The sequence below is a fragment of the Bubalus kerabau genome, chromosome 17 (assembly GCF_029407905.1).
Source record: "Bubalus kerabau isolate K-KA32 ecotype Philippines breed swamp buffalo chromosome 17, PCC_UOA_SB_1v2, whole genome shotgun sequence".
In the NCBI taxonomy this organism is placed as follows: domain Eukaryota; kingdom Metazoa; phylum Chordata; class Mammalia; order Artiodactyla; family Bovidae; genus Bubalus; species Bubalus kerabau.
In genome coordinates, this window is record NC_073640.1 from 64,361,107 (window position 1) to 64,371,952 (window position 10,846).

At 41.1% G+C, this 10,846-nt stretch overlaps 1 protein-coding gene across 1 annotated transcript; it reads right to left on the reverse strand.

Annotated features, from left to right (window-relative positions):
* Positions 1–248: 248 nt before the first annotated feature.
* Positions 249–3,324, reverse strand: LOC129631693 (zinc finger protein 665-like). The gene has a single exon (XM_055552875.1). The coding sequence runs from the start codon at positions 3,231–3,233 to the stop codon at positions 1,680–1,682; it is 1,554 nt and encodes a 517-aa protein (XP_055408850.1). The 5' UTR covers positions 3,234–3,324; the 3' UTR covers positions 249–1,679.
* Between the last annotated feature and the right edge of the window lie 7,522 nt (positions 3,325–10,846).

Below are 10,846 nucleotides of genomic sequence, written 5' to 3' on the forward strand. Positions count from 1 at the left end.
ATGGAGCAGTTTAGGGAAACTGTCAACAATACTCTGTATCATTTTTCTTACTAGAATCATCCCAGTGTCTAAGTAGTTACAAAATGAGAGAGGAGATACAACCTAGAAATGATGGAATGTACATGAAGTTATGAGAAGTTTAAATCCAGTGAGTAAACTAATTTCCCCATATGCCATCTTTGTGTGTTACCGAACAGTTAATTGCGGTCTCTTCACTACAACCTTAAATAAGGTGGGCGAGGTTGCTGTTGGTGGTGGGTTAACATTTCATTTATTACAACCAACCAAAACAATAAAAGCCATTCACTTTTATGAATAACCATGTATTAAATTTCACACATAGTTGAAATAAAACCTTTTACAATCCGCGGTATGATCCATGATTAAATACAGATCAAAAGTACGGAGAAAGATATTCATTTGTTGATAGAATTATGTGAGATTTCTGATTTCCATGGCTTACCAAACAAAGACTAGGAAGCACTTAGCAAGCATGATATACACCAATTCCATGCCTTTTCCAGGAAGGGTTTCTTACGTTTCTAGCTTATTACTGTCCTTATTTCAACACTGTCAAGTAATAATCATGACTTGTGTTGATATTATAAAGATACATCAATATTGCAGTGAACTGTCATTGTGTTCTTCTTACAAATGAAGGATATTACTATTGTAACGAACTTCTGTCTTACTTTAATACACGGAAAGACTAAATGATCACTTACTTCATGGCAACCTCCAGATATTTCACGTCAATGACAAACACCTCTATTTAAATGTTCATTGTCCATTTTACATTATGGCATCCTCAATCTTCTAATGGAGATTAGATAGAAATGGTTGCAACACAATATAAATAGGCTAATCTTTAATAAATCATCAAAAACCTATGTTTGCAAACACACTAGAAAGAAAGCATAACGTGGATTATTTGAGTGGTGAATTACATTCAGTCCAAATAACCTCACATCACATCATTATTAACAAGCATATATACATTGCTAAGAACTGTAATGTTCTAACCGTCAACCTTCATCTCACGATTCATGCTAAAATATCCATTTTCGATCTGTTTTAACTATGGAGTGCTCTTGCCTGGAAAATCCCATGGATGGAGGAGCCTGGAAGGCTGCAGTCCATGGGGTTGCTGGGGGTCGAACACGACTGAGCGACTTCACTTTTCACTTTCATGCATTGGAGAAGGAAATGGTAACCCACTCCAGTGTTCCTGCCTGGAGAATCCCAGGGACGGGGGAGCCTGGTGGGCCGCCGTCTATGGGGTCGCACAGAGTCAAACACGACTGAAGTGACTTAGCAGCAGCAGCACGCATATTTACTTTGATTTAACTTTTGATTAAATACCTTTCTATATATTTGTCACGTTGCTCCTCTGTCTTTCATATACCCTTGTATATTCCCATTCTTTCATTAAATTTAAGTTTATGAGGTGAAATATTTGATATATTCCTAGGTTTGCTTTTGGGAATATACATTGGGAAGGTTTCTAATCAGTCTTCAGAATTTATTCAACAGCAGACTGTTCAGAATCCACAGAAAGAAAACAAGTGTAAGATATGTGGGAAAATATTTTACATTGGTTTCTTATATGAACTTTTGTGTTTTCTGATGCATGTTTGGACCAAACTCTTTCATCACTTGTTCCATTACTAGGGTTTCTCTCAAGTGTGTGTTCTCAGATGTTTAGTGAGATTACTACTATGACTAAAGGCTTTGTCACATTCTGTACATTTATAAGGTCTCTCTCCAGTATGAATTCGTTGGTGTTGAGTAAGATGTGAGCACTGAATAAAGGCTTTTTTACATTCTTTACATTTATCAGGCTTCTCTCCAGTATGAATTCGCTGATGATAGCTTAGCTGTGAGTAACAGATAAAGGCTTTGCTACATTCTGTACATTTATAAGGTCTCTCTCCAGTATGAATTTGCTGATGATAGATTAGATGTGAGGAACAGATAAAGGCTTTGCTACATTCTGTACATTTGTAAGGCTTCTCTCCCATATGAATTCGCCAATGTTGAATGAGGTTTGAGTTGTGGTTAAAGGCTTTGCCACATTCTGTACATTTATAAGGTTTCTCTCCAGCGTGAATTCTCTGATGTTTAGTAAGAAGTGAGCTATGGTTAAATGCTTTGGTACATTCTGTACATTTGAAAGGTTTCCTTCCTGTATGAATTTTCTTATGTCTACGTAGATGGCATGAGTTACTAAATATTTTCCCACATATCTTACACTTGTTTTCTTTCTGTGGATTCTGAACAGTCTGCTGTTGAATAAATTCTGAAGACCGATTAGAAACCTTCCCATATTCAGTACAAGTTCTCTCTTCAGTACAAGTACTCTTATCTAGAGAAAAACCTGACATTTGATCAAAGGTATTTGTACATTCATTACTTTTAGAATCCTTGTTTGATGATTCAGAACCCTGATGTTTCATAAGGTTTGAGTCTCCTTCAACCCTATACCCATTTTCATTGCCTGAATACCTTCTCAGTCCACCATAAATACTCTTGTAATTATTGGAGCTGGAGCTGTTACTTAAGGTCTGACTCATTTTATTACATAAAGAAGGTTGTTGTGTATTAACCATATCACAATATTTATTGAACAATGATGGCTGGATTATGTCTCCTCCATTATTATCAACATTATACATCTTGGAATGGAGAGAAAATATCCGTTGGGGGAAGAAAAATGACTCTCTTCTCTTGGACCTCTCAAATTGATTAGATAGTGAATTTTCCCACTCATTGTTAAATTGTAGGTGTTCAGACATCCTTGAATGTATGTTTAGTCGAAGCCTACGTTCACAATTGTCTGAATGAGTATTTGCAATAGAGACTAAATTACCTTCCATATTTTCCACGTGTCCTTTTAGAGAATATGTACGTTTCAAAAAAGGATGGAAATCTTTTCTTAAACACTTACACTTCTCGTTAGATGTTGAAGACTGAAGTTGGTGTTTTTCCCAGTTTGACTCACGTTGCTCATTGCTTTTGGCAGTATTGTTAGCATTATGTGTAACTGTCTCCATTTCTTTATGTCCATATAAACATCCTCTCTGTCTTTCATATACCCTTGTGTATTTCCAGTCTTTCATTAAATTTAAGTTTATGAGGTGAAATATTTGATATATTCCTAGGTTTGCTTTTGGGAATACATCTTCTAACGCTGCATTCCTTGGCATCAAATCCTGGGTGTCTTGTGGAGACATAGCTGAAAGATACCAAATAACAAGTAATTTTCCCTGCTATTCTCAGTGAATATCTTTAAAGATTTAGAGAGTCTCACTGGGGGAGCTCAGTTTGGAGAGAAGGAGAGCCTCATTCTCTGTGGGAAGAAAACATGGCAACCAGCGTGTGGCAGCAGGACAGAGTGAGACCTGCACACAGGGTGCTGACCCCAGCCCTGCCCACCCAGCCTTAGAGGCATGTCCGCCAATGCAGACAAAGGCTGGGTGCTGAAATGTGGGCTTTGTAAAGCGGACCGAGGCAGAGGACTACTGCTGGCTATGAGGAAACATCCTGAAGGGATGGGCATGAGGGAGGAGCTCTGCAAACAAGATCCTTGTGGTGAAGCCTCAACCACCATAGAGCAGAGTGCCATTGGTGAGTGACGCCCAAACAAGAAGCCCATTGCATCCCATGTTCCTTGTGTTGCCCTCTGCTCGTCAAGGACTACGAAGAACTCCACCCACGTAGGACTTTTGAGCCCCCATCCAACGCCTCCACAATCAGCAGAATCCTGTGCTCTGGGGCAGCCTCAGGAGAAGACACCTGTGAGTTGGCCACAGGCACAGATGGAGCTGAAAGCACACGTGAAACCCAGGGATAAAGAAGAAAAGCTGAAACCTCTCCTTGGAGCAACACAAGCCATGGTCTTACACTGATGACCGGCCTTGTAACCTCAGCCCCTACAGAGCATCTGAATCAACAACCAGGGCTCTCCAGTCATGGCAGGTATAGCTTTAACAGCTGTAGACTTTGTGGGCTCCTACACAAGGGGGCTGGGCCAGGACAGAGCCAGAGCTGCAGCGTAGCACCACAGCGGGTCCAGCTGCACACTCAATGCAATCCCAGGACCTGACTTCACTGAATCTATGCTGGTGACCTTGCGAAAGCAACATCTGAGAGACACCAGGGCCATGTGCCATCATGCCCATGGTTAAGGTGGTCTAAGAGCAGTGCCAACACTACATATCATGAGAGCCTGCAGAACGCATGAGAGGGGACACCAGACCACACCCTGAGGTGAATATTCCTAGAGGAGCAATACTCAGTGACTTCTCTCCCAGTGGGTGTGCACCAAAACCATCTGCCTTGCACCACAGATCAGAATCACAGCGAAGACTCCTATCTGGGAGCTCTATTCCACCATGCAGGGAGCAGGCACCACCAGAGGCAGGGCAGTAACAACCACAGGACAAGGGGGAAACAGCCCTGAATATCCCCAGCAGGTTCTGGTCACAGTTAACAGCAATCAAAGCACAGATCAAGAGAGGAAAAGGGTACAAACCTCTGGACCAACCTCACTCACCAAGGTGCAGATACCAAAAGGAAGATTAACTAAGTTTCTGCACCCATCAAAACAGAGACCACAAACAGAACGCTGGACAAAATGAGATGGCAAAGAAATAGGTTATAGGGGAAGAAACAAGATAAAAACCTCCAAGGACCACTGATTTAAGAGGTGATAGGCAATCTAATGATTCCATCTTGCTTTTAGTCATCTTAAGTGGAGACACCAAGCACTTTCAGAAATCCTAGGTGCCTAGTAATTCTTTAATGCACTTCTTGCCACACGTTTCTGAGAATGTTCTATTCGGTCTTTTGATCTAAAAATCATAAATGATAGTGACAGAGAACTAGTCAGAAACTGAGGACACATAAGACAGTGTCCGAGGAAGCTGAATACAAATAAGACAAACTTAATATAGTACTAGTTTTCAGAAATTAAATAAGAAGAGAGACTTTAAAACTATGATTGAAAGAGGGAACTCTACTCATTGCTCTGTGGAGACCTAAATGGGAAGGAAATCAATAGGATGGTAAAGACTAGAGATCTCTTTAAGAAAATTAGAGGTACTGGGAATATTTCATGCAAAGATGAGAACGATAAAGGACAGATACGGGATGGACCTAAAAGAAGAAGAAGATATTAAGAGAAGTAGGCAAGAATACATGGAATAAGTATACAAAAAAATCTTAATGACCGAGATAACCACGATGGTGGTATTACTCACCTAGTAACAGACATCCCGGCATCCAAAGTCAAGTCAGCCTTAGAAGGCATGAACACCAACAAAGCTGATGGAACTCCAGCTGAGCTATTTCAAGTCCTAAAAGATGATAATGCTAAAGTTCTACACTCGATAAGCCAGCAAATTTTGGAGACTCAGCAGTGGCCTCAGGACGGGAAAAAGGCAGTTTTCATTCCAATCACAAAGAAAGGCAATGCCAAAGAACGCTCAAACTACTACACAATTTCCCTCATTTCCAACAATAGCAAAGGCTCCAAATTCTCCAAGCGAGGCTTTAACAGCACGTGAACTGAGAGCTTCCAGATGTTCAAGCTGGATTTAGAAACGGCAGAGGAATCAGAGATCAAATTGCCAACATCCTTTGGATCATATAAAAAGTGAGAGAGTTCTGGAGATACGACAACATCTGCTTTATTGACAATATCACAGCCTTTGATTGTGTGGACAACAAGAAACTGTGGAAAATTCTTAAAGAGATGGGAACACCAGACTACCTTACCTGCCTCCTGAGAAATCTGTATGCATGTCAACAGGCAGCAGGGAGAACTGGACATGTGACAACAGACTGATTCCAAATTGGGAAAGGAGTATGTCAAGGCTGTATACTGTCACCCTGCTTATTTAACTTATATGCACAGTACATAATGTGACATACTGGGAAAGATGAAGCACAAATTGGAATCATGATTTCAGGGAGAAATATCCATAATCTCAGATATAAAAATGACACCACCCTTAGGGCAGAAAGCGAAGAGGAACTGAGGAGTCTCTTGATGAAACTGAAAGAAGAGCCTGAAAAAGCTGGCTTCAAACTCAACCTTCAAAAAACAAACATCATGGCACCGGTCAGATCATTTCATGGCAAACAGTGGGAGAAACAGTGGAAACAGTGTGAAACTGTATTTTCTGGGGGTTCCAAAATCACTGCAGATGGTGACTACCACCATGAAAGTAAAAGATGCTTGCTCCTTGGAAGAAAAGCTATGACCGACCTAGGCAGCATATTAAAAAGCAGAAACATTACTTTGCTGACAAAGGTCCATCTAGTCAAAGTTATATTGTTTCCAGTAGTCATGTATGGATGTGAGAGGTGGACCATGAAGAAAGCTGAGTGTTGAAGAATTCATGCTTTTGAACTGTGGTATTGGAGAAGACTCTTGAGAGTGCCTTGTACTGCAAGATCACACCACTCCATCCTAATGGAAATCAGTCCTCAATATTCGTTGGAAGGACATGGTGAAGCTGATGTTCTAATACTTTGGCCACCTGATGTGCAGAACTGACCCACTGAAAAAGACCCTTATGCCAGGAAAGATTGAAGATGAGAGGAGAAGGGGACGACAGAGGGTGAGATGGGAGATGGTTGCATGGCATCACTGACTCGATGGATATGAGTTTCAGCAGGCTCTGGGAGTTAAGTGATTGACAGGGAAGCCTGGCCTTCTGCATACCATGGATCGCAGACTCAGATTCAATGGAACGACGGAACTGAACTGACCGATACGTATAAATAATTATCTTTGCTGTATAGGAGAACAAAATTGGAAAACAGCTATATTCCAATTAGAACTTTTAATAAAGATTTCTTCATATAATCTAAAAATTGTCATAGTTTGAATCAACCATTAATAATGTAGTGCAAAATGTGCTAAGATTTTATGTCCATTTATTTTAAAATTCTATGAGGTAATAAAACACAATAAAGTATTTTAGCATGTTAGAATTGGGGCAAATACACTAAAGATATTTCATATGAGATCATATAAGGTAATGAGAAACTTTCAAGTCAACCTCAGATGTGCACTGTTTCATTTTCACCAGGTTTTGCTTTCTGCAGTGAAAAATTACTTGAATTTGAAATTTATTTAGAAGGTCCTATGTGTCGCTCCTAGTGGATAGGAAATTATAAATCAGAGAATAAAATCCTGTCCCTAGTATTCCAGGAAATTCGGCAGTTTTTCTACCATTTCACTCACACATTTCTGTCTAGAGGTAGAAGGAAACTTTAAAAGGACTGTCATACAGTTACTCAGAAATGGGCAGAGTTTTCCTAGGGCCCCCAAGAAATCGAAGAGCAATGAATAAATGCAGTTTGTCAAAAGCCAAGAGGAGACTTTTAGGTCACACTGTGATGGAGAAAAGTAATCACTGGAGATAAATTCATGAATGATTTAAGAGAGAGAATGCGGCAGGTGATACATTTCTATCACAGTAGCAGAACAAACCCAGGTTTTCAAAAACCATTTCCATTGAAGCAAATCTCCCAACACCATCTGAGTCATCATCTCCAACCATTCATACCTACCTGGGTAAATGGCTGTTGTTTCAATTCTCCTTATATTCCTGGGATCCTTCAATAGCTCCAGAAAGGTGACCAGGTCCACCTTAGAGACAAGCCCTGGTGATCAGAGAAAGGAATATTTGTGTTGTTAGAGATTCATCAGTATCGAATCCAATATGTATTCAGGTGAGACGAGAATGCATTTTCTTCTAGAAAACGATTTCCTGAAATACTTTATTCAAAGCCGCTATACAATACTAACACACACCTAACAATCAGGTCCTGAGATTCTGGTCAAGTAGCGCTAAGGCAAAGGTAAGTAGAGTCAATGTGAGATTAAGAGAGGGTGCAACTATTTAATACCACAGAACTTACACAATTACCAGTAACGTAGAATGAAGGATGCAGAGTACATCAAGGAAGAAAAACATCACCAGCACAACGATTCATCATGAAGCCTTTCTTTCTAAACTCAGAAATAACCTATTATCCCCTAGAGAGTACAGATCTGAAAATACTGTGGGAAGCAGAAAATTTCAGAAGACATTCTAGAAGTGATGGAACAAAAATGCAGTGGGTAGATAAGGGATTCTGGAAGGCAGATATCCTCACCCAAGGAGGCCAGGTTCCTGTAGTTCTCTAACATCACGCTCCTGTACAATTTCCGCTGACCGAGGTCCAGGCATTCCCACTCCTCTTGAGTGAAGTCTATGGCCACATCCTGAAACGTCAGCCGTCCCTGAAATACAAGGTACAGATGCCAATAGGCCGTGGGAAGTCTTCCTAATGTGATCCATATACCATTCAGTCAGATAAAATCTGAGTAATAGGCAAATTTGGCCTTGGAATACGGAATGAAGCAGGGAAAAGACTAATAAGAGTTTTGCCAAGAAACTGCACTGGTCATAACAAACACCCTCTTCCAACAACACAAGAGAAGACTCTACACATGGACATCACCAGATGGTCAACATCGAAATCAGATTGATTATATTCTTTGCAGCCAAAGATGGAGCAGCTCTATACAGTCAACAAAAACAAGACCAGGAGCTGACTGTGCCTCAGACCATGAACTCCTTATTGCCAAATTCAGACTTAAATTGAAGAAAGTAGGGGCAATCACTAGACCATTCAGGTATGACCTAAATCAAATCCCTTATGATTATACAGTGGAAGTGAGAAATAGATTTAAGGGACTAGATCTGATAGATAAGAGTGCCTGATGAACTATGGAATGAGGTTCCTGACATTGTACAGGAGACAGGGATGAAGACCATCCCTATGGAAAAGAAATGCAAAAAAGCACAATGGCTGTCTGGGGAGGGCTTACAAATAGCTGTGAAAAGAAGAGAAGCGAAAAGCAAAGGAGAAAAGGAAAGATATAAGCATCTGAATACAGAGTTCCAAAGAATAGCAAGAAGAGATAAGAAAGCCTTCCTCAGCGATCAATACAAAGAAATAGAGGAAAACAACAGAAGGACAAAGACTAGAGATCCCTTCAAGAAAATTAGAGATACCAAGGGAACATTTCATGCACAGATGGGCTCGATAAAGGACAGAAATGCTATGGACCTAACAGAAGCAGAAGATATTAAGAAGAGGTGGCAAGAATACACAGAAGAACTGTACAGAAAAGATGTTCACGACCCAGATAATCACAATGGTGTGATCACTGATCTGGAGCCAGACATCCTGGAATGTGAAGTCAAGTGGGCTTTAGAAAGCATCACTGTGAACAAAGCTAGTGGAGGTGATGGAATTCCAGCTATTTCACATCCTGAAAGATGATGCTGTGAAAGTGCTGCACTCAATATGCCAGCACATTTGGAAAACTCCGCAGTGGCCACAGGACTGGAAAAGGTCAGTTTTCATTCCAATCCCAAAGAAAGGCAATGCCAAAGAATGCTCAAACTACTGCACAATTGCACTCATCTCACATGCTAGTAAGTAATGCTCAAAATTCTCCAAGCTAGGCTTCAGCAATACGTGAGGCGTGAACTTCCTGATGTTCAAGCTGCTTTTAGAAATCACAGAGGAGCCAGAGATCAAATTGCCAACATCCGCTGGATCACGGAAAACGAGAGAGTTCCAGAAAAACATCTATCTGTGCATTATTGACTATGCCAAAGCCTTTGACTGTGTGGATCACAATAGACTGAGGAAAATTCTTCAAGAGATGGGCCTACCAGACCACCTGACCTGCCTCTTGAGAAATCTGTATGCAGGTCAGGAAGCAACAGTTAGAACTGGACAGGGAACAACAGACTGGTTCCAAATAGGAAAAGGAGTTCATTAAGGCTGTATATTGTCACCCTGTTTATTTAACTTATATGCAGAGTACATCATGAGAAACACCGGACTGGAAGAAGCACAAGCTGGAATCAAGATTGCCGGGAGAAATATTAATCACCTCAGATATGCAGATGACACCACCCTTATGGCAGAAAGTGAAGAGGAACTCAAAAGCCTCTTGATGAAAGTGAAAGTGGAGAGTGACAAAGTTGGCTTAAAGATCAACATTCAAATAACGAAGATCATGGCATCTGATCCCATCACTTCATGGGAAATAGATGGGGAAACAGTGGAAACAGGGTCAGACTTTATTTATGGGGCTCCAAAATCACTGCAGATGGTGAATGCAGCCAGGAAATTAAAAGACACTTACTCCTTGAAAGGAAAGTTATGACCAACATAGACTGCATATTCAAAAGCAGAGATTACTTTGCCAACAAAGGTCCATCTAGTCAAGCCTTGGTTTTTCCTATAGTCATGTATGAATGTGAGAGTTGGACCGTGAAGAAGGCTGAACGCTGAAGAATTGATCTTTTGAACTGTGATATTGGAGAAGACTCTTGAGAGTCCCTTGGACTGCAAGAGGATCCAACCAGTCCATTCTGAAGGAGATCAGCCCTGGGATTTCTTTGGAAGGAATGATGGTAAAGCTGGAACTCCAGTACTTTGGCCACCTCATGCGAAGAGTTGACTCATTGGAAAAGTCTCTGATGCTGGGAGGGATTGGGGGCAGGAGGAGAAGGGGACGACAGACGATGAGATGGCTGCATGGCATCACTGACTCGATGGATGTGAGTCTGAGTGAACTCCGAGAGTTGGTGATGGACACGGAGGCCTGGCGTGCTGTGATTCATGGGGTTGAAAAGAGTCGGACACGACTGAGCGACTGAACTGCACTGAACTGAGACTCTTTGGCTGGCAATACTCTGTCTTCTGTCATTCTGATGTGCCAGGAGGGCAATGGGTCCCTTGCGGTCATGATTATCAGTAAGTG

Coding starts and splice junctions, on each gene's coding strand:
- LOC129631693 (XM_055552875.1), bottom strand. CDS start 3,233: ATGTCTCCACAAGACACCCAGGATTTGATGCCAAGGAATGCAGCGTTA.